At 37.2% G+C, this 24,500-nt stretch overlaps 2 protein-coding genes across 2 annotated transcripts; one reads left to right on the top strand and one right to left on the bottom strand.

Annotated features, from left to right (window-relative positions):
• Positions 1-241: 241 nt before the first annotated feature.
• On the bottom strand, positions 242-18,907 carry LOC110054029 (proton-coupled zinc antiporter SLC30A9, mitochondrial-like). Its single transcript, XM_089273407.1, has 19 exons — positions 18,704-18,907; positions 18,070-18,243; positions 16,465-16,585; positions 14,716-14,814; positions 13,272-13,363; positions 12,724-12,794; positions 11,364-11,437; positions 10,872-10,974; positions 9,739-9,794; positions 8,571-8,706; positions 7,339-7,378; positions 6,757-6,828; positions 6,414-6,563; positions 5,091-5,151; positions 4,713-4,775; positions 3,588-3,619; positions 2,065-2,162; positions 1,737-1,850; positions 242-836 (listed from the first exon to the last, which is right to left on the bottom strand). The coding sequence occupies exons 1-19, from the start codon at positions 18,849-18,851 to the stop codon at positions 792-794; spliced, it is 1,749 nt and encodes a 582-aa protein (XP_089129533.1). The 5' UTR covers positions 18,852-18,907; the 3' UTR covers positions 242-791.
• A 74-nt stretch (positions 18,908-18,981) lies between these two features.
• On the top strand, positions 18,982-22,933 carry LOC110054044 (V-type proton ATPase 16 kDa proteolipid subunit c). Its single transcript, XM_089273409.1, has 4 exons — positions 18,982-19,140; positions 19,232-19,390; positions 20,495-20,519; positions 22,013-22,933. Exons 1-4 carry the CDS (start codon positions 19,071-19,073, stop codon positions 22,227-22,229), a joined length of 471 nt encoding a protein of 156 aa, XP_089129535.1. The 5' UTR covers positions 18,982-19,070; the 3' UTR covers positions 22,230-22,933.
• The last annotated feature ends 1,567 nt before the right edge of the window (positions 22,934-24,500 follow it).

Genomic DNA, 24,500 nt, shown 5'->3' with positions numbered 1-24,500 from the left:
TGGACATCAGACACCTTTGAAGGTATACAGTAACCTTAAAAGGAAGTTTTAAGTCAACATCACGTATGAAAAGCTATCCCAATACAGATGGAGATTCTTTTTTCGCAATTTTCTTTCAGTAAAGTGTGAAAATCTGCGCCTTTGGATTATGTAAATTGGATACCAGACTGGAGATAGGAAGCACTGTGTATAATAAATACTGCGCTGAAACTAACTGGGAAAAAAATAACAAGGCAGGAGCTTTTACGTGTCCATGCAGACAAACGTGCGAGAGCTTCGCCATTTTGTTTTAATTTTCAGCGAGTTCACTTAACCCGAGATTAGCAAGCAATTCAAGCCACAGCTCCGGCAAGATGCGCCAGTTGGCTCGTGTGCGACCTTGTCTTTTATTATCTTCAACTTGTAGTTTTTAACTTTTACCCGCAGACTACACGTGATCTTTACACGTGGTTATAAAACAGCAGCTTAAACAGCTCTTAGTTTAATAAAAGCCTTTGGTGCCGACCACTTCTGTGCTCGGTTCGAAACTGCCGAAAACCCACATACATGATTGACATCTGATTAGTTATCTTCCGAATACAACTGTAAGAAAATCAACAGAGCTCACATTGAGTCCACATTATAAATTAGTAGGGCATACAGCTCTGGTCGCAGTTGCGTGTATCGTTAAAGAACGCTATCGCTTTGTGATAAAAGCATCTCTTCAACCTTAGCACGCGAGATTCTCTCTGACGATCTTAGAAGTTCCTGTTCTGTCCACGTCGACGTGGCATCACGTGTAACGAGTGACATCACAGGATCTCCAGGTCCACGTGACGTACTTCAGGATTTCTTTTCTGAAATGAAAGGAAAAAGACATGTAAGTTAATAAACATGTAAAACAAAGCCCGGTTCGGCAGGTAGAGCCTGCGGGTCGACACCAGCATAAATTCTATTTTGCGTCAGAGATATGTTAAATTTGCAGCTGAAACATCGATACAGAACACATGACACCACAGAGTGTCTGACAAGGAACAACTCATGTAAGACACTACAAACATCTATCACGTCAGGGTGGAATATTTCTAGCTCGTGAAAATCTCATCGGCGGCAGTCGGCCAGATGACGACATCTACGGAGTAATAATGGTGAGATTGTTTACACTTGCGCGAGTTTGGTGAAGATGCAATCACGTTTGTCAGAGCTAGATATTTCACCTTGATGTGTATTGCGGAAAATGGTGAGCAGGTAGATCTCAGTTTTGAAATACAGTGGAACATCCATAAAGGAAACACGCCTTAGAAAATACAGCCAATCAGAATACAGGAAAGCCGTCGTATACTCAACGGTATTACACTTAACCTTCCCATCGTGCGCCGCATTGATTGTTGGCCTCTGTATTTTCTATGGCATGGTATAAAATAGGCTGGTGTGTACACCGAGAAAATGCAAGTGACAAGTGGAAAATTCCATGTTATACCACTCGAAAGCGTTGCGTAAGTAGTAGTTATCATGTATTGTTGAAAGCTGACATTACTCGTGGTAAGAGAGGGAGAAACCTTTCAACTCTCTTTTGCAATCACATTTCCTGGCATGCATGCATTAACACATTGGTCGCATTCAGGACGCCAAAGTGACCCTATTCCCTTAGTAGTGGTGTCCCTTTAACCCAGGTAGAAGATAAAAAGATTATATGAGGGTTTTTTCAAGACAACAGGAAGTTAGGGGTTCCATTGTAGATGATACCGTTCCTTTACCTTGATATTTTTCTCAATTCGGTCCACTTGTTGACCCAACATATCAATCACTTCTTCCCCATGTTCTAGAAGAAAAAGTTCCAGTTCTGGTACTGTTGTCAGCTGTTGTACTTCCTGTAAGGAATGCAATTAAATAGTAGAGCTATTTCTCTCTGACAGTACTCTGTAAAATAATACGCTTGTATGCCACAACAGCCGGCTATTCTGACACTTGCATGACTAATAAGAAACACAGTTGTTCATATAGGCTTGGGGCCTCTACACAAAAGCTGTTAAACTGAAAAGCTCAAAGAGCTCAATTGAGACTATTAATGCAATCTGCACTTACCTCTAATAGCAGTTCCATGTCAACTCTGTTGAGATGACACCGAGTTATTTCTCGTCCATCAAAGTTAACCTCAGCCTTAAACCGAACTACATCTGCTCCTGCAACACAGAAATGATGCCGTGAAAATCTACACCTCAATGAATATCTTGGTGGTTCCAAAGCTTTTTACTATTTCCGTGTGATAAACAGATTTGCCGATGTTAGGAAGCCGTGGTGAATATTTTTTTTACATACAGTAGTGTTTCTAAAATTCTGAGAAGGTAAACTATTTCTTATAGGGGCTCTGTCACAGGCATTCGTTGTCCTAACGTCATGACAAAGTATACTCAAACACACGAAATATACCTAGTTATTGATAAAGTGAATTGCTGAACGGAGAAAAGGAAGAACAACGGCCTCATCAACTACCACCATAGACATGTCGACCTCACGTTCTAGCACTAAGCAATTTCTTTCAAATGACAATTTCCAATTATTTCACTACTATATTAAGTAGTATTTAACTTCACGTTTTAGCAAAACCGCCGGTAGATTTGACTGTTGTTAGTACTTGCAACTTGCACGCTAATAATAGTATACAGTAGCTCAGCCAATTAGATTGCAGCATTTGCATTAAAAGTAGAATTGTATTAATTGTAGTTAGTTTTCAACGTTTTCCAAAATACAATGAAAAAATTTGAAAAAGTCTCTACTCCCCACCACCTGCACTCATTATTGTATTACTTTGTAACAAAACTGAATCGGACATAAATAAATTAGAGATACTTTTGATATTCGTTTGCGTTCAAATGTTCCAATATCGGGTGAAAATTAGGAATAGGTTCCTATTTTGCCCAGTTTATACAGGCGTTCATTTCTCAGTTCTGTTATTTATAAAGGTTAACAACTGCAATATTGGAATTGGTCTGTCAAAATTAACCAGCACCTGTTGATGTCCTGCTTTTTTTTTTCTGCCTCGTGGCGGAGGCAGAAACTCTCCACATCTTCAAGAACAGGCTCAGATGCCATTTTACTAATGTTTTTGGGAATTTTTGAACTTTTCATTGCGAATTTTATTCAGATGTAAATTTGCGTTTTTAATTATTTTAGGAGACAAACTCGAAAGGAATAACCTCTTTTTTTCTCCTTTTCACCTTGCGTTTCATTCAAAAGACATCAGTTATGAGGAAATAGTAGAAAGGTGGGATTTACTGTTCCTGAAGCATCCATCATATGGCTTTATTGGAAAACAAGCTACATAACCGGCCAAAAGTACTTAAGATACATATTTAAATAGATTTTAGTGGTAAAATTCGTCCTATTTCCTGTACAGAAATTAAAATCTTACGATGAAATGCTTTGGAACCGCTGAAATATTCACCAGACATTTCGTTCCTTTGTCATGTGTGTTCGTGTCTGCACAGAAATTTCTGCATCACGTTGTTACAACGGATTAACGCGTAGGTTTGTCAGTTTGTCTTGACTTTAAGATGTAAGAGGGACGTTCTATGCAAACAGTTTTGTTATAATTACATGTAACTAACCCATCTCGGTGGCTTTTACATCATGTAGGGATCTAAAGGAAAAATGCAAATTATGGTTTAACAAAAAAGAAGCAGCAATTCTGATAGTGGATTCTTATTTAATCAGAAGTAACCTTGTTACCTCACTAAAAACATTAACATCGCAAAGGTGAATTCCAGGCTTTCAAAGTATTTATAAGTGGTTGTTTTATATCCAAACAGATGTACAATTTGGCCTTGTGTCACTTATATTTCCTCTACACTCCTTTAAGACAATATGATCTTTTGAGCTTCCTTAATTCTCTGAAAATCAGGAGAACTCAGTAACAGGGGCTAATTCTGATCTTACAATACTACTCACAACATTTCAGTTAAAGATTCAGTCCTAACGAAAAAGAACAATTTATACCGAGAAAATCTGTCACCACTGTGTTCAGTTATCTAACTACTAAGATTTTCAAAGACGCGTAGTTTCTTACACTTGTGATCATTGAATATCATGATTGTTTACTGATTAAAATTTTCTTGCCTTAGTAAAAGACCATTTTCGTTTCATAAGACACCAATAATTCTGCAACCCTTTTGTTCCGCTCTTGCTGGACACTTAACAAGTAATATAAGGTGAAATCATAAGTAACCCGCAAGGACCCGTGAGCTGAAGATAATTGTGGCATGGTACTTAAATAACAAATCATTTACTTGGTAAAATTTCAAATTTCAAATAATATTAATCTTGTACAGAGAGCATTTCTTTTGCGCGGTAGTGCTTACACCAACGCAAGCATCCACAGTCATCAAAACCTGCAGTAGTATGACTCAGATTTGAACTTGAATCATGATTTGCTATGAAAGTGTAGACATTTGATGCTTTATAAACACCGTTCCAGTTCTACAACAGGATTGTTAATACTACTTGTTGATTCTTGAATTTTGGACCCAAGAGTAACCAGAGTTACCACTAGAGCGCAATAACTGACGGCGTCTAAACAAACACTTTTCACGGAGAACAAAACAATTTTCACTGACTTCAATAAGACCGATGCAATTATAAGAAGCCAATTTGTGTGGGTGCATGTCTTAATTTGTACTATCCAGCCTTTAGCAGACTAGTGGTAACCCAACAACTTCCCTTCAAATTAAACCAACCTGACGACAATATCACTTTCTAATACTTCAATGATTTGCTGGAGTCTGTTGACTGGTATAGACCTAAAAAGAACGCGACATAATAATAACAAAGTCATACACAGAGAGACAGCTTACAGGGGAGGGTGTTGATTAAATTCATGAGATGTGTGGAAAATGTATGATGATAACATTTTCATGTGACAAATCCAAAAGCTTAACAAGTAGCCGAATTATTTAAACTGCAAGACATCTCTAAGCATAGAAATGTTCAAAGCTCATTTGAACTGCGTGATGAAACCTGGAGCAACCAGGCAGAGAGAAAGTATCTGATTGACCTCTGGCTAAAACCAGAGAGATGTCTAGTATTAATGCAGGAATGGATCTACCACAACATACCTTCCAATTAGAAAGTCTGCATTCCTACGAATGAGAAACACCGCGAATGAGCCAAGAAGTCCTAAAGAAAATAACATCAGTAACAGGTGAGTCATAAAGAAGTTTTCTGTGAACAACAACAACAACAACCATTTATTTGTACTCACAATTTATAAAACAATTACAATAAACATTAAATTAGTATAGAGTACTGCCTGCCCAAAATAACCATAAGGGCTAAAAAGAATGGGCAGACATTAAGTTACATAGATTATTTATACAGTTATCGGTCGGTAACACACTTACACACACACACACACACACAAATATAAAGATACAAACAGAATGGAAACTTACAGCGGAACAGAATATATCCTTATGAATTAATTAAAGTAATTGTAATATTTAACATGAATCAATAAAGTGTACTTTTAATGTGACCTGGTGAACTGGACATTTTGAAGAGTTTCACCACAGAGGCTGTCCACAAGGTTCAGCGATGATAGCATTACACAGGGGGTTAAATGCTTAATTATTATTTGCCACAAGATATTTAAAAACCAATGTTTTCATCCCACAAGACTGGCGTACAAGATTGATGATGTGTCATCCTGTGAGGTGAGTGGGAGCGAGATGGTCCCATTGGCACCAGCCTTAATTCTCTATTCTGTAGCGAGAAACGACTTGCAGTATTTCCATGCTCTCCTGGACAGACAGGAGACGCAAGTAGCCTGAGGTTCGTGACTGGCTGTCCACCAGCGTTTTGTCAGATCCAATTTACCAATTGTTATTTATACTGACTCCCAAGTAAAGAAAGGAACAGTACAGTCTCTTGCCGATGAACACAACCGCCACTAAGAGTACAGATGAACCTCACCACGATGGCCACCTTGGGGACAGAGGGAAGTGACCATTGTAGAGAGCTGGCCATTATGGGGAGGTAGGAGTGGGGTTTGCAACAATTTTATTAAAAATATCCTTGTTGTAACATGCAAAAATAAACAAATAACACTTAAGATATTATATTAATAAAACAGAAATGATTATATAGCCTGTCTGCTGGAACAAACAAAAGTGGCCATTTTAAAGAGGTGGCCATCAGTGAAGCGGACCACTCAAAGTGGAGTCAAGCACACTAAGCATTAGATCACTCGCTCTTCATCTCATAAATGCCTACTATTGGTGAAATGTACTCAGGTGTTCATCTAAAGCAATTATGAGTTTGGAATGGTATCCATACGGTTACTGCTCATCTTTTCTGGTGCGATTTTGTATGGTTACTTGTGTACAAGTCCATGAGACTTATTAAAGCTTAGGCTTTATTTTGATAACTGTAATCAGTACCTCCGATCATAACTGATCCCATGGCATCAAACACAGGGCTTCCAGTGTACGATGTAAGACCAAGACACCCAGTAGCCAGCATCACTCCAGCTACAGCAGCACCATCCTCCAACATCACTGTTACTGCACTTGGATCTCGGCCCCGTATCACTGCATCAAACAAAGGAACAAATCCAAAGCATATGAAGATATGTGAGGAAAAGCAGGTTTAGTAGAAAGAGGTTCGTTATGTGATATCTTATTTTCTGCAGCAGAGACCATGATATGGTACCATGTTGCAAAAAGTATTGTGATGTTGACAGAAGGTGCACACAATTGAACCGCAATAAGGTAATTACCATACCATATTCTTTAAAAGATATTCCACTTTCCCGTGCACTCTTCCTTACTTGTCCAATGGCCAGCAGCAGAGTGGCTATTAAATAAAACAGTCGAATGGATCATTATTTAGGAAGTAAATGTTATTGTTTAAAAATGAAACAACCGAAACATAACAGGAGGTGACATAAAAGCAATGCTACACACCTGCAGGGAATCATGACAGTTGCATTCATCAAAACAAATATCCAATCTTTTTTTACGTAAAAGCAGTCTAGTTTGGAAAACGAAAACCACCATCTGCACTGTTATGTTAGCCCTGATGTCAGTCATCACAATAAATAGTTCCCTCAGGTAAAATCAAAGGATCTTATCAAGCTGATTGTACAAGAAATGAATGAAATTTAACTTTAAAAAATGTCCACGGCTTTGCAAATCTCCAGTAGCCTAGTATGACATGGCACTCAATATTACATCCAGGGGACATCTATTGTTAAGGATTATTACTGACTGTATCCTTACAAACACTAAGAAAATGCTTGTTTCCTAGAACCTGAAAGAATCTGTTGAGTTAGAAGAGAAGGTTGAAAGCTAGTGAACAACAAACCTCCTTCCACTAGGAACGATCCAGCTAGTATGGTATAGGCCTGTAGATAACAGACATAAAGGTTAATAAGTACATAGCTCATTGAACTCATCACAAATAGATGAGCTTGGGAACTGGTGCCTGAAAGGTTAGCAGGGAACAGAAGCCGTAAGCAGAAGGGGAGGTATCCATGGCAACCCTGGAAGCGGGAACCACCCACAAAAGCAGCCCGCTAACTGGCACCATAACACTGAATGAATCAGTGGAAACAACTTACCTGACCCATACTTACCTAGAGACCAGCAACCAAGAGGGAGGGACAGGAAGGGACAAGAATCCGCAAAGATTCGCCAAAATGCAAAGCAAATGATCCGCAATGATCAGCTGGCAGCACAGTACATGCAATGCAATGTGACACAACAGTCCTGCAAATCTCCAAAGGGCCGCCCCGCAAGTCACGTATTGTTAAAGGGGCAACTGCTGACTGCATTGGTTTGAGTCTAACTTTGCCTAAATCATATTTAGCCACATTTAATACATCTGAAAAGTTTAGGACAAACATTACATCTTTGCCTAGTAAGTGACTTTCAGCATGTTCGAGCCACTAGCAATTAAATTTTAAACTAATTAATTTTAGACTCCTTTCCCATTTTGTTTATTCATTTTAATTGACGTATTTTTATCTTTTTTATTCCTTTTGTAACTGAAAAGCCCCTTTGGGGAGTTGCAAATAAAGTATGTATGTATGTATTTCTCATAACTACTTTCAGACATTTCTAATCCAACCAATATTACAGCCAAGGATTACTTTTAACTTTCTTGTTTTTAATGAGATTAACAATTTGAATAATCATAGTTAACTGGGAGATTTGCTGTTGGCCAGTGCATGATCACCTTAGGCATGCACATTTGAGGCATAGCAGCATAGATTTGCCCTTGTGGTTTCACTTTGAGTAGTTTTGATTTGCTGCTTTTTCTCTGGACCCGCATCTTGGTTCCCGGAAGGTGTTGTGTTCAGGTAAGTATTCTTTGTCTTCTTAATTCTCCAATGAAAGATCAGTGTGGCAGGTGCCAGGGGGAGGTGACCTATGGGTTGTCATGGTAACCCCTTTACTTGCACTTAAACCATGTTCACTTGCTTATTACCTGGATTACCTTGTTTCCTTATTGCTCTACACTCCATTTGAATATTGCTTATTGACAAGTTAACTTTATAAATTAGTTATTGTGTGTTTTTTTTTATTACACCTTACCATAACAAGATTCTCAAGGGGAGCTGGATTAATCAGGTCTGCTACACCATGATAAACTGTAACACCAGCTCCAAGGAAAAAAATTCCAACACCACTGATAAGTGAATACACATAACGAGCTCTTGACCAGCCATACCTAGATGGGTTGGTGTGTTGAGAAAATAGCTTTGTCAGGCACTTGGCAAATACACCCTAGTATTGGTTTACCCAATTTTATGCAGACTTTATTTGTTAATTAATCAACCACACGAGAGCAACCAACGTGGTTTAAAGGTACATGTACACCTCCTTGGTACCTTTGTACCTTGCCTCTGAGCTCATGCCAAACTTCATCAAGGCTTGTAAAAAGTATGTTCAATAACACAGTGAAACGAAAAAAAAAGAAATGCCTAAGAAGTAACTAACATTACTTATATATTGTAGCAAATTAAAAAAAAAAAACGTTCTCTGGTTAAAATAGTTAAAACTAACAAGCTTCTGATTGCCAGTCTGCAATCTTTGTTAATAAGATTATGAGCTTGTTATTTCCTTGAAGTAATTGATGAGGCCAGCTATCATCTCATTGAAATCTTGAGCTCATAATCTAAAAAATTGTTAATTAGACTACAAATCTTAGTTTCCCCGTGAGTGAATAGTCAATGAAGCTCAGCTAGGTTGGCCATTGCTCGTAGAAAATGAAGAAAAACAGACACTATATAAAATAATTGTAGTCCAGAAACTATAACTTTGATCTGAAAGCAAAAAATCAAGCCTACAACGTGTTGACTATTTACTCATAGGTAACTCATGAAAGGCTCCAAATTCATTGTTAACTAGGCGAAGATGGGCAAACCAATCAGAATAGTGGATTTCCAACAGAACACAATGTCTACTAACAAAAAAGGGTAAACAGAATTATATCACCCTTATCATACATTGCTAAGTGAACATATATGAGGTTTCTTCACATGAAAGAAATGTTGTTTAGGATCTTGAGCTTGTCATGAGCTTGGGTGACTTCTTGTTAACATCAGACTTTGTAAGCACACACCATTTTGCAGCATGCAAAAAAAATGTGTTAAATTAATATCAAACACTCAGGTAAAGATTAAACAGGTTGGATTTTTGGCATACAAAAAATTCTAAACAATTTCTGAAATGAATTGTATTTAAAAGGAATCTAACTTACGGATGATCTGGAGAAGGCTTCTTAATTGATTGCAATATTCCAACAGCTAACAAGCACTGCAGCAAGACAAATCAAACAAATGCCACAGTGCTGTTTGCAATAAATTATTACATTTTGCTATAAATGAATTGCTTTCATTGAACTATTTATCAGAGTTTTCTATTGTACTTGTACGTCATGTATTACATATTCTAACAAAATGAAACAAAACGAAACAGGTGTGAAAAACAGATAAGAAATTGAAACAAACTTGTTACCATTAATTTCAATCCACACCCATTTTTGACGGAATGTGTAGTTCCAGAAAATATCCATACCTCCCCCACGGAAGGGATTTTTTCTAAGACCCCCCCCCCCCCCCAACCCCTCTGGAAATTCCAATAAAGCTTCACACATTTCTTTAAATTTTTTGGTCTTTCAGAGCCCCCCACCCCCCCAGGAAATTCCAATCCCTTCTGTGGGGGGAGTATGGATATTTTCTGGACCTGCACAGTAAGTCAAGTCTGACATCCACACTTAACTCTCGTTACACTGTATGACACCCACTTTTCTTCCAGGGTGGTGGCTCTTGAGAGGTGAAACTGGACTTTTCTTGGGGCTATTCCACAAGAGTTTGGATTCTTATCATTCCACTACTATTTCTTATTGTACCAGATGTTTCAAATTATTCTATTGATCAATAATTAAATGTATTTCTCAAATTCAAGACCAAATACTGTAGGTTTGGCTAGTGCATAACTAGACTGTAAACAAAAGGTTAAAAACCTCAATCAAAATGCTAAACATAATGGTCAAAGTAATAGTCACAACAACAAAAAAAGAAATAAAGAACCAAATAAGATGAAAATGCTGCCTGCTGTGCAGTTATGAGGAGCAGGCAACATTTTCATTCTATGTCTGCGTAAAGTGCTTAAAAAAAAGCTGACCTTACTTAGTTATTGGCTAAAGTTATTGAAAGAGCTTCATGGCTTAGTCAGTAAGTAAAGTACACATGACAGACAAGTCTTTCCTCTACCACTTGTAAAGCAACAACTTGTGGTGACTCACAGTTAAAAGGTAACACATCAGTGCTTTGAGTAATTACGTTTGCTAAAATAATCTTTTTAATGGATGCATCTACAGCTGTAATATACCTGGTTTAACATATCAGCCAAGGAATGAATAGATTCAGACAACATGCTTGCTGATCCAGTGTATAGATATGCACCAAACTTTAACAGCATCACAGCACAGTTACTGGAACAAAACCCAAGAACAAAATATTACTTGTTTTAGCTCATACAATAACTGTTGATTGGATGTATTTAACTAACAACAAAAAAATAATATTTCAATTGACCACTCTGCAATAATCCTTTTCAGGGCCAAGATTTGAGTCAACATTGAGGTAAGTGTACCAGTAGTTTACATGTATGAGCACTCATAAAGCTTATACTATCATTTCTTAATTGGACCATACACTAAAACAGAGGAAACTACCAAAGAAATTGTTCCAAAAGAGAAACTTAACCACAACATATGTACAACTTTGTTAAGAAAATGACAGTAACATAGAAACTGAGCAAGGAAAAAAAAACATATTAAGTTATATTTGTGAAACTAATAAATAAATTCTTCTCTTTTACCTGCAAATTGCATAAGTTACAACTTTTGCAGAACCTTTTAGCATCATATTTCTTTGTGTTCTCTCACCAAAATGCTAGAAAGTAATAATAAAGTCTATCAATCTACATGTACATGTATATCTCTTTGACAGAATAAACAGGACAAAATTTGCTAGTTTAGGCATTAAAAAGTCAATGGCTTTGGTTGAGAGAGAAGCACAAAAATTGTGGAAGTAAGAAATTTCATATCAGGCTCATTTATAATAATAATAATAACAATAACAATAACAATAACAATAATAATAATAATGATAATAACAACAATAATAATAATAATAATAATAATAATACATCTTTATAGCACTAGTTACAGTGTTAGGCCGGGAAATTTATTGAATACCTGAACCAGATATCTAAGCCAGGAGTTGCTAGTTTACCTGTAATATGCTCTAAATCTCAGAATTGAAGAAGCAGCATTTTTTCTAACCCAGCAAAGGACAATGTACTCTTATCTATGACTTTATAAATCCGTGTAATGTCACAAAACAAAATATACTTTCATAGTGAGAAAGGCCTAATTAATAAAAATTATAAACAAAAAAGAAAATACTAAGCATCTTAGAGAGGCTTCAACTACAGCCCGTTTCTAAAAAGGGAATCAAAGTCTTATGTGCAAACAGGTCAGAGATGAGATTGACCTAGAATTGAGTGGTTGGGTTTAATGTAATGCATATTGCTAATCACCACACAAAAAGTGCCATCCTTTAAAGGGATACTCTCTTTCAGACCAAAAGGCAATAATGTCTGTAACGCTATCACAGATTACAGTTGATCCTAATAAAAAGTACTGTAAGAAACAACTTAATTTTAAGAGGGTGACACAACAGAATCACTGACAAGCTAGTGGCACTCTATCCACACTTATTACTCAGTACCTAAAATACATCTAGCATAGTCACAGGCTAGGAGATTACTGCAATGCTAAAAGTTAAAATGCCAAAATATAAGGAAGAAAAAAAGTATATGTACCGTTACATATAAACATTCCATCAAAAATGGGTGTGGATTGAAATTAATGGTAGCAAATTTGTTTCAATTTCTTATCTGTTTTTTCAAACCTGTTTTGTTTTGTTGTGTTAGAATATGTAATACATGTACAAGTGCAATAGAAAACTCTGACACATGACACATAAGCAAGGAATTCTTAAGTTTAAAACAACTTTTTAAAGCACACTTAGAGGTGCTTAAAACTATGTTTTAAAGCACACTTAGAGGAGCCAATGTTGTCCATAGGGATGAAAAAGAAGTATATGTTAAGGGGAGGACTCTTCCCATGAAGCTCTCAAATAAAATGTTTTAAGCAACTATGATAACCACTGACCTTGTTTTCTTCCTTCTTCTTAGTGTGATCTCTTATTGTCTTCTTTAAGTGTCCTATTAGTGCTCCAAGGCCTAACAATAGTGAATAATGCATACATATTTAGATTTTACTCAGACTTAATTAAAACCTCTTCTGAGTTTCTTGTGTTTCTTGGGATATGTTCAGCATCCATTCCTAGGAAGTATGTGAAGAACTGGAAATTAACAATGAGGTAATATGCATGACCTACCCAGCAGGAATACAACACTTGGACCAGGCTAAGAATAAGCAGCACCAATTTTATTTCATTTGCTCTTTGTTGAGGGTAGTATGTTTTGAGCTCCACGGATTTCAATACATACCAGTACCACTGGTATGTTCCTCCACATGGATAGGTACATGTGCTACATATTTACCAGAAATATCCTTTCACTTCCATGGCATTGTTTACCACACCTTTATCTACACCCCTGTATCTCTCTTTAAAATGGTTTTTATCTTTCTATGTATAAAATATTTTAATATAAACATATTAATTAATTAACTGACAGTGCAGATGCATATTTCACCTTTCCTGTAACGTTCACTTTCCTCATATGCCTTTTTCCTGTTCCATTTCTCTCTGGAAAGAGCTTCAGGGCTTCCCCAAACTTCATAAGCTCTAAAATTAATATTTAGCAAGGAAGGTTCAGTAAGGATTAAATCCTAGTTTGGTTTTTGTTTGTTTGTTGTTAAAAACCCTTAGAAAGTATTAGCAGTCTCAAGTCAAGCTTCTACAACAGGCACATTGTCAACCATCTGACACTGCTATAACCTGCAAACACTGAAAGGCAATCGCTGAAAGCTGTTTTCAGAGACTTGGCAAAGAAAAGAATGGTTTAAGTGACTCATTATAAGCCTATCTCAGAGATGGCACTATCATTTCATATTTACTTAGAAGTTTCATAGAAACATTGATGGTCAGGAGAAGATCAGGAATTGAAAAAACACATACATACAAGTAAAGCAACAAAATGGATTGGACACACCTTGCAAATTATAGTTATATTGCCTTGGGTCTGGCACATACAGTGTAAGGCTTATCTGGGTACCAGATAGGAAACGATGGAGGGAAAAGACCAAGTATAGCCTACCAGGGAAGTATATTTTAACCTTTCGCTAGTTTAGTTGTCCACATTGTGAGTAACAATAATAACTTTACACCTAAATTGTTTAAGACATCTGTCTCCTACATAACCTACAGTACTGTATTTACTTGAATAAGCGTGCCCCAGAATAAGTGCTACCCTCGATTAAGCACCGCCCATGGGGTGGAAAAGTTAATAAGCACCGCCCTCAAATAAGCGCCGCAGCTGCGGTGTTTCGCTTATTCAAGTATTTCCATAAAATGATAAAAATACACTGTAATCGCTGCAATGCAGTTCTAAGCCAGCAATGGGAATTTATTTTCATCAATAGTGATATTTTTCAGACTAAGATAAAGTGCATCCTGTGTTATATCTTGTGAACTTTCAGCAACAGTCAGGACATTGATATCGAGTGAAGCATTGTTGAAACCTGCAGAAAAGTATTCACTAGGCTGTTATGAAAGCCAAAACTTAGGTTAGCTTCAAGCCTGTAAGCCATGAAAAATACTCATGAAGTAAATTAAATTGTATAACCAAAATGTTTTGTCTTTGTGGTATGAGCCTTTTAAACAAGCGCCACCCTCGAATATGCGCCGCACCGGAGACAAGAAAAATTAAATAAGCTCTGCGGCACTTATTTGAGTAAATATGGTAAGTACTTTTTAACAAGTATATGTAGAACCTACAAAAGAAATCTGTTAAATTTAAGGTTGACAATTCACTCCACCTAATGTCCCTAATGGCTCATTGCACACAAAATAATGTCACTATCTTCAACATCTGTTTGTCAATAAGCATGTATTCCTGACCATTAAAACCATGGAATGACTAGCAAATATGCTGTGGTTTAATTCATTTAACTTGAAATCTTTCAAACCCAACCTACTTTGTCTCTACATCTGATTTTAAGTAGCAAACATCAGGTGGTTGTTGTGGGTCACTGTAAGCACTACGCACTGCTGTTGTCTTCAATCCCTCTAAATCACTAAGATTACAAAAACAATAACACATCACTAACTACAAAATTTTCTACTGAATTATAATATTGATGTGAAGTTTATATGAAATAATTCATATATGAACTGCGGTTGTAGAGAAAGTGAAGAATGATCATCGCAGTTACTTTTCCAATTTAAGCAATTGGAAAGAAGAAGCCTGAAAAAAATCAGGGCTTCAACGGGATTCGAACCCGTGACCTCCGCGATACCGGTGCGATGCTCTACCAACTGAGCTATGAAGCCACACATTGGGAGCGAGGTCAATTAATTGAGTTCATATCTTCCCGTGAGGAGTGAAATGATGTGAAGTTTATATGAAATAATTCATATATGAACTGCGGTTGTAGAGAAAGTGAAGAATGACATTGAAGCCCTGATTTTTTTTTTTTTTTTCAGGCTTCTTCTTTCCAATTGCTTAAATTGGAAAAGTAACTGCGATGATCATTGTTCACTTTCTCTACAACCGCAGTTCATATATGAATTATTTCATATAAACTTCACATCATTTCACTCCTCACGGGAAGATATGAACTCAATTAATTGACCTCGCTCCCAATGTGTGGCTTCATAGCTCAGTTGGTAGAGCATCGCACCGGTATCACGGAGGTCACGGGTTTGAATCCCGTTGAAGCCCTGATTTTTTTTCAGGCTTCTTCTTTCCAATTGCTTAAATAGGAAAAGTAACTGCAATGATCATTCTTCACTTTCTCTACAACCGCAGTTCATATATGAATTATTTCATATAAACTTCACATCATTTCACTCCTCACGGGAAGATATGAACTCAATTAATTGACCTCGCTCCCAATGTGTGGCTTCATAGCTCAGTTGGTAGAGCATCGCACCGGTATCGCGGAGGTCACGGGTTCGAATCCCGTTGAAGCCCTGATTTTTTTCAGGCTTCTTCTTTCCAATTGCTTAAATCGGAAAAGTAACTGCGATGATCATTCTTCACTTTCTTTAATTATAATATTATTACAGTATGAATTAATTTTACTGTTACTGCTGTAGAGTAATACACTAGCTAGCTTAAGACACATACAGCTGGCCTTTATCTGTTAAACTTGATCATTCATGCATTAATGAGCAAATTTACCTGTATTTTGTTTTTCTTTAAAGTTGAAGTTATCACAGACTATTATTTGTTTGTTTCTTTATTTCTTGTTATTTATTTATGTTTAAGATGATGTCAATCAGGTCAAATCACACAAAGATCAAGAAGTCAGCAACCATAGATTAAGGTGGCTCCCTATGCCTAGATAGTTTCATGACCACGTACGTGCAGGGCACAAAAGCTTTTAAAAGGTAATTTGCGCATGCTCAAAGGAAAATCTCAGTCTTTTCCAATATTTTATGATGTCAACATGATCACAAAAAACAAAACTGACAGTGAATTTTCTCTTGTTTCTGTCAGTCAAATTCTGTTAAATTCGGTCTATTTAAAATGTTTGAGTGAAGGGGGTGTAACATGATAATCATAGGCATATTAAGCACTTCATATAGGTTAAATAATCATAAGGCAGCATATTGCGCACTGCATGTAGGTTAAATATTCATACTCATCCTCAATCTAGAACTTATACTCTAATTTAAAGGTTTCTTATGACTATACTTTCAGTTATGTTAGATCAACATACCTTGGTTTAAGAAGATAGTCACTCATGGCGCGAGTGGTAGAGATAAAGGTGTTTTGGTAATATTGTCTGTTATAATTGACATCTGATGGTGACATTTTGAAGATTCTTTTTGAATGTTCTCCTAAATAAAATAACAGCTACATGGTAAGCCATTATTGTTCAATCAATAACTTGCAAATTTAAGTAACTATCCAGTTTCAGCTTGCGAATTTAAATCTAATTCAATCTCTGACTTGCAAGCCTAATAAGAATATTATCAGACATAAAACAGTCGGTCTGTAATCACAACCTCTGTCAAGATTCTCTCATACAAATCTTCCTCTTGGTTAATAAGAACTAATTATTTAAAGATTTACTAGTGCCCTTCACTTAAACAAAATGTGCTCCAAATGTCGAACACTGAGTGCCATTAAATGTGGCCCTTTGGAACAACCTGGGCAACCTCAGGATATGAACCAGCCTGTTTGTAAGGTAGCTTGAAATATAACATGGACACTTTGTCAGAGACACGAAGGACAACCCTTGACTATGTCCTAATTAAATACTACTCAACATTCCTCTAAATCAAATGGGCAGAAAAAAGAGATTTGTTTTTTAAAAGGGCAAACGTAAGTTTCCTAATATCTTAAGGAAATCTTGACCATGTACATGTATTAAGATGAATATGTTCAGTCAACAAGTTTCCAAGGATCTGTACGGGTCCGCAAATGATCCCAGGACCGCAAATGATCCCCAAATTGGACCGCAAATGACCCCAGACCGGAAATGATCCCCGATAGGAACCGCAAATGATCCCAACTAAAAAATAAGGAATGGCACGGATGGTGGGATGGTGTGGATAGGGAATTGGCGTACATGAATACCGATGATATTATTAAAACCATCTTATGATTATAATGGCTCACAACTTGCTTTTTTTTTCATACTTTCGACTAAATTTTGTTGATAACTATGATGTTATGAATATCACCGCTCAATCATCAAAACACGGCTTGGCTTGCATTTCTTTGTAGACTCAGTAAAATTATGATCAGTGCAACATACGCTACATATCCTCCTTTGTTAAACATTGATATTTCGGTGTTATAGATAAATCACATTTTATCGGGTGTCTGGAAAACTCAAATAGCGAATAGCGAATAGTCGCGAATAGCGAATAGTCGCGAATAGCGAATGGCGAATAACATCACAATTTCTTAGCTTTTTCCATTGGTTGGTTTTCAATTTATTATTATTATTATTATTTTATTGCGTGACAGTGAAAATGATCTGTACTCTTCGAAGAACAAAACAGCAACTGTGGAATATTTTTTTTGTAAAATGATAAAACTTGTTTTTTAGTTCATAATTTTTGTACATGTTCTCACCATCTTCTGGTATAAATCCATGCCATTTTTTGATCGGGATCATTTGCAGTCCAATATGGGGATCATTTCCGGTCCGGGATCATTTGCAGTTCAATTTGGGGATCATTTGCAGTCCGGGATCATTTGTGGTCCTGGGATCATTTGCAGACCCATACAGATCCAAGGTGAGGGGTGTACATTGTACCATCAGTTTGTGTCTCTTTCAAAGTTTCCAAGTTATAATGATACTATAGGTTACCTTTAGTGACCTTTTTTCTTATAGGCACAACTTGAGAAATATCATCTGATGTTTCACCATTGTTTCCACTGGATCCACTTGCATTGCTTGAAACACCTCTTACATGTTTATAACCTTGGCTGTAGATGTACCTTATAAATGTATGATTGGCTAATTGGCATCTCCTGCTGCATGCTGTGTAATGTGAACAAAATTATTTATATTATTTATATTTAAAATACATATCGGAAGGACATGTCTGCTAGCGCCTGCTGGTGCCTCTAATTCCCCCCCTCCCCCCCCCCCCGACTGAGGCAGACCCCTGACCCCTGGAATAAATTCTATGCCTTCTTTGCATGCTGGCAAGGTCACCTGTAACAGAAATCCACAATTTAGAGTCTGGTCCATCACCAAACCCCCAAATGCCACCCCTTCGCCAAAGGCTAGACTTCCCTATGAAAAATAAGATCAAATAAAAAAGTAAAAAAAAGTAAGGCTAAATAAACACTTAAAGGGTCAAATAGTTCCTATAAACTAGGCGTCTCGGGCTTAGCGCTACTTCAGCATATTGAAGAGGGGACAAATCGGAAACTTCTGGTCTACATGAGCTATTTGACCCTTTCAAGCCTTGTCAAAAACAATCGCGGCCAGATACCTTCACATAATTTAAGCGTATCGTGGAAGACATTTTTACTCCATGGAAAGGAACCCTTTCGTCGCAAAAAGAGTCCGATCTTCACATTTTGTCGTGGATATCTCCATAAAGTTGCTGACATTTTTGTCCCTCTCAGTTCAACTACCATTAACCGGCCGTGAACAAAAACATATCAACACCGCCATGTTTTTATTAGGTAACCGAGCTACATTGCTCTCCGAGAAGACTGGGTGACTCCATACACTCGCGTCACGTGCTCTCATCACATGATTGCGGGAATAGATCACATGACACTTTTAACGCTCCGCCATTTTGACTAGCAGCTGGTATCTTCTGGTACATCGAGCCTAACTTTTCACAAATAAAAATGGATGATCAGCCATCTTACGTCGCTTTCTTCGGAGTCATGGGGGCAACCTCAGCGATGGTATTTAGTGGTGAGTATGTTGTGTTGTTGTAGTTGCTATTTTGTGTGTTTTGTATGTATTTGTACCATGCTGATTATGTATTCGGTGATTTCAATCTCAGCTCTCGGAGCAGCTTACGGGACTGCCAAAAGTGGAACAGGAATTGCTGCTATGAGCGTGATGCGACCAGAGTTAATCATGAAGTCTATAATTCCAGTAGTTATGGCGGGTATCATTGCTATCTACGGACTCGTTGTCGCCGTTCTTGTTGGCAATGGAAGTAAGTTTAGTCTCGTCTTATCCTCATGTTGTAGAAATACGTATTGAAGATGACGTCATACTGTCATCTTTTCATATACTTAATTGTTCTTGTTTCGAAAAGAATCCTGTGTTATGTGGCAATTGGAGCGAACTGAAATTCAATTTATATAGTACATACAAGGATACTTTATGAGGAAAAACACTTCTTTTTTATATTTTTATTTGCCATATTCATGTTAAGTAGAGGTCTTACCAAGGAAAACCCCAATAAGTGACATAACTCAAAAAGAAGACACGGTATATAAAGTTGGGACAAACAACATTTTCGGAAAAATTTTCTTTCAGTTTCTGACAGTGGGCATGAGGTATGGATAAATTAGGACCAGCTCCATTTATCCCATCCGTCCCTCCCTTCCTGGTCCTTTTATTTCTACAAAATGAACTTCCCTAAACAGTTTTAAAATATAACTTGAGTATACAGTCTGAAATTGGAACTGTCTTGTAAGGAAATTGGTGGTATTCAAGTAGTAAGCTATTGTGCAACTAGTTGTTGTTGTGACCACAGGGAGCATGTGCAGTCGGAGCTGAGAATGAAAATAAATAAAATGATAAAAATAGTGCTAGCATGGTGTAAGAGATCTTTTATCTTTAAGTTTGTATAGAATAACAGAAAAGACAACATTTCTTTATTTAACTTATCCTTCTAAACTTAAGTTATTCTTTGCACCCAGTTATTCCAGAAAATCAAAAGACTTAGGTATAAGAAATTTTGATGATTGAAACATCAATGTTACACAAACAATCTTGTTTTATTTCTTTTGAAAGACAGGATTGCCTCACCAAGTGTCAAGTCATGTTTTGCTAGTCTCTCTCTTAACCCTTGGCTCCTAACATTCCCACACAATGTGTCTTCAGTAAAGTCAAAATGTGTGTTCCAGAGTATCAAATATGTTTGTAGCAAATTCAGCATCACTGGAAAAGTAGTAATAGTATTCTTCAAGGTGTTAGTGTAGTTAATTTTGTAGTAATGAGCGTAAGCATGATTTTTGGAGGTGAATTAGGTGAGAGTACTGTGTATACGTCACATAAAACATTTGTGTTTTTTTTTTGTTGTTGTTTTCAGTTGGTAAGGATTACACTCTGTACAAGTAAGTAGTGATTGATTTCTCTTTTCCAGTGTTTAACATGATTAGTGTTATTTTTTGGATACTGGTCATTGGCATGCATGTAGTAGCACTATAGATACATCTACATGTACTTCTTGTTTTCCACTGGTTGTTAATATGAAGAAACAGCTTAAAAATAAAGGATGTTTGTTTATACTTCGGTGAGATTTTATGGAAGGTAATAGTGTAATGAAATCATCACTGTTCTGTGTTCAGTTACAGTTGCGTGAATCACTCTTCTTAAAATGTTATGAAAGTATTGTTGGCAACAATAAGATACATGCCAACACCTTTTACTACTCTGTAGAGCACAATGTTTAGAAGCCACTATTTCAGTTTTTCGCCTAGAATTTTCATTGTACATTGCATTTATTGCAGGGCTCGAAATTAACTTTTTCGTTCGGGAGCCAGCTGGCGACTAACGGAAAAATTTTGGTCGCCAGCTTATTTTATAAATAGCTTACACAAGAACACGATTTTATATGTTACTTTGCATGCAAGAAAAGTCACAATTGAAGAAGGAAAACAATTAGAAACAACATGAGTAACATTTAGTTATAAAGCTACTGTTGTTCTCAGTTGATATGTCTCTGGTCCGAAGGTGATGGTTGTCTCCATAGTCATTTTATTTTTAAATGAAGTGAAGCATAAAACGTTTTAAGTCCGTGGTTTTCATTGTGAGACAAACACAGGTCCTTGTGTATTTTCTCTTTGCTACTTCTTCGAAATGCCGTATTTTTGACTTGCTATCCTCGAAGGATTTAAAGTTTGGATTAACCTTTTGGCTGAATCTTTATTCTCCGCACGTAAAAACTCACGTAATTTCTTCAACTGATTGGTATCTGCCGCCATTTTCGTGGCAAATGAAAAGCACATGGGTGTTGAAGTGCACCTGCGATCCCAGTTTTGGAAGAAGCCGCTGAAACAATATGGTGCGCCGTGAATGCAGTATCAACGTGTCGAAACACATTCAATTTTTCCGATTATCTTGTAATATTCAGACATTATTTTACTGGGAACAGAAAGGTGATTTGTATGCTAGCTACCATATCCGATTGATTTCCTAATATAAAGGTTTAAAAAAAAAAGTTTCATGGTTTTCTTTAGTTATCGGACAAAACGCGAGTCGCCAGCTGGTGACCAGTTCTGAAAATTTAGTTGCCAGTGCTCAATTTTTGGTCTCATTGGCGACTAGTGAGTCGCAATTTCGAGCCCTGTATTGGATTCTTAACAAAGAAATTAGGTAAGCAAATGGGAAGCTACCAAAACATCAAATTATTTACTATTTCCATCTGAGAGTTTAATAGAAGCAAGTTACATAGAAAGAATAGCCTCGGTGTCTATAGAGTGCCTCAGTGTCTATAGAGTGGCAAATGTCCTTTCTGTGCAAATGAAACAGTGTCTGACACTTTTACCTATATTTTCCACAGGGTTGTATTTCATTTTGTTGATACTCTTTTCTTTCTTTCCTGCAGGAGCTTTCTAGATTTGGGTGCCGGCTTGAGTGTAGGGTTGAGTGGCCTTGCTGCAGGGTTTGCCATTGGCATTGTTGGAGATGCTGGTGTTAGAGGAACAGCCCAGCAGCCTCGTCTCTTTGTTGGCATGATTCTTATTTTGATTTTTGCTGAAGTTCTTGGTCTTTATGGACTGATTGTTGCTTTAATCCTTACCACAAAGAATGCCGGAAAATAATCTCACCTCGTAAAGAGCACATCTTTAAATAACATTTTGGAATTAGTGTGGGTCACGTCTTCCTGGGCAACTGCTCTGGTGAATCTTTGTTACAGATTATGTTAATTTACATGATAGACTTTGTTTTTGTCTGGTAAAAAAATGAATTATTGAAGATGACATGCCCCAATATTTGGTATTAAATATTGTTATTTCTAAGCATGCCACTGTACTATGATTTGTAAAGGTTTTTTTTTTCAAAAGCTTATATAACTATCAGTCTGCTAAGGTCACTTTAAGATTAATTTTACCTGCGCAGTGTAGAACATGCTGAAATAAAACTGAAGAATTTTAAAGTGCCATTGTTAAAGAAACAATGTACAAAATTTGAGCACATACCTTTGTCACTTACTTTAGCCCTATAGCCCTGTAAGATTGAGCCTAAAAAATTGTTACAAACTTTATGATAATTGTGATTTACTGGTATCTATTATTTTTACAATGTGCTTCATTATATTCAATCTTGGGACTTCTACTAGTGAACAAGGACTCAGCTAACTTGTAAAGTCGTTAGAGAGAAGTCCTGGAGAGGTCCTGTGTGAAATTTATGTCATTTGTGTGATGCTGCCATGCAAGAAGAATAATATGAAGATAATGCTGTGACATACATGTTAATCTGTAGGCAGGCTATAGAAGAAATGGTCATTAAATTGATTTTAATCGCATTGTGTCAAGTGTTTGTTAAAACCAAAAATTTTTAACCTTCTGTGCTTTCTATGTTATGCCTCTCATTACAGTTTTTATTATATCAAGGAAACGATAGTTAATTTTTTCTTGTCGTTTTGAGTTTCCCATCATCTCGGACTTGCTGGTAGTTATAACTACCAAGATGGTACATGTAAATCTCAGCTCAGTCATGCTGTATTAACTGTATTGTGAGTAAAGTGTCTTGAATGCTGATCAGGGTGTCAACCTGGAGCACTTAGTCCAACATCATTCCCAGGGTTTCTCTTCTTCCCTACCCCAGGAGTGGGTGGGCAGAGAGACCCTGGAATTAAGGTTTTATTTGGTCTGGACTCCAGTTACTGAACATTGGGCGAGCATGTTACTACAGTCACTAACAGGCTCAACATCTTTATATTTAATACTGTGACAGTAAATTATAGTCTGTGGATTTAATGCTCTGAATTCCTGAGCCTCTAATTCGTATCAGTTTTTAAGACTGGGAACAGATCCAAGGCTGCTCGAAGCACATACACATACGACATACAGTAAAATTTTTAAGTACACTTTTCCAAAACCCTGGAATATACATTGTAAAAGTGGCATGAAGAAGACATCTCTTTCAGAAAGCACATACAGGGCCATGCTCTTTTAATCTTGCATCTTGTCACCTTTTGTTCCATCCTGTCCTCAGACAAGGAAAAAATGACACTGGAGACATGATTTGATTGGCTTGATTCTTGAACTAAAATTTTCACGAACTCAATGCTGGTTTCCCCTTAACGTATCCACTCATTGATCTTTCTAAGACCCCGTTTGATAACAGCATCATAAGACCCTAACAGACCCAAGAGGGGGTACTCTGCAAAGTATTATATGGGGAGCACCCTGCCTGAGGTCCAACCCATTACCCTTTTGTGCTCCATTATGACAGAAAAGGTACCCCTTTTGAAAACCTTTCCTCGAAAAAAGGTATCTGTTTCATAGGTAGCCCTTTTGGGCAAAGCCTCCCCGGATAGGCCATTATGGGGAGTATAGCTACTCCTTACCCCTCTCCCGCCAGGCTAACAGATATTTAACTAAGAGAAGTGTTATCAGCATGTTCACTGCTGGTCAGTTTTCAACTTCCTGAGTGTCTGAAGGAGATTTGATCTTCTTATTAAGTGCATTTAGAAATCATTTCCCGGTGCTATTTAAGGCCCAGCCGGCTATGTGAGGTGGGGCGATAATGGCCTTTTCGACACCTTCCTACCCCTGGGGTGCGCAGCTATCCGTGGGGATATCCGTGGGTAGACTGTTCTTGTCCCCAGTGCTACTCGTTCTAAATTGGAAGAGTCGATGTTTTCATCCTGGATGGCAGAAGGATGGCCAAAAAGTTCATGATGTCCTATCATCACAAGTTTAAAACTGTGAACTCGTTGTGTTCCTTCATATTTCTAAGGAGGTTCTCTTTTCAAGAGAGGATGAATGGGCTTCATCACTTAATACAACCGTCAAGAACAATTACTGCTTTTTCTTCGTCTAGATCTAGAAATGAACAACAAAGATCCATAGGAGAGTTACAAAAGA

The sequence above is a fragment of the Orbicella faveolata genome, unplaced genomic scaffold (assembly GCF_042242905.1).
Source record: "Orbicella faveolata isolate gen_17 unplaced genomic scaffold, um_ofav_v1 contig_35, whole genome shotgun sequence".
Taxonomy (NCBI): domain Eukaryota; kingdom Metazoa; phylum Cnidaria; class Anthozoa; order Scleractinia; family Merulinidae; genus Orbicella; species Orbicella faveolata.
This window is presented reverse-complemented; position numbering and strand designations above follow the sequence as displayed.

Excerpts from the sequence above, each read along its gene's own strand:
- LOC110054044 (XM_089273409.1), top strand. The coding sequence starts at position 19,071 with ATGGATGATCAGCCATCTTACGTCGCTTTCTTCGGAGTCATGGGGGCA. Across the intron at positions 19,141-19,231 it reads CTCAGCGATGGTATTTAGTG|CTCTCGGAGCAGCTTACGGG; the intron begins GTGAGTATGTTG and ends TTTCAATCTCAG. Across the intron at positions 19,391-20,494 it reads CGTTCTTGTTGGCAATGGAA|TTGGTAAGGATTACACTCTG; the intron begins GTAAGTTTAGTC and ends TGTTGTTTTCAG.
- LOC110054029 (XM_089273407.1), bottom strand. The coding sequence starts at position 18,851 with ATGGTAGTTGAACTGAGAGGGACAAAAATGTCAGCAACTTTATGGAGA. Across the intron at positions 7,379-8,570 it reads CCCTTGAGAATCTTGTTATG|GCCTATACCATACTAGCTGG; the intron begins GTAAGGTGTAAT and ends TGTTATCTACAG. Across the intron at positions 4,776-5,090 it reads GCAGACTTTCTAATTGGAAG|GTCTATACCAGTCAACAGAC; the intron begins GTATGTTGTGGT and ends CGTTCTTTTTAG.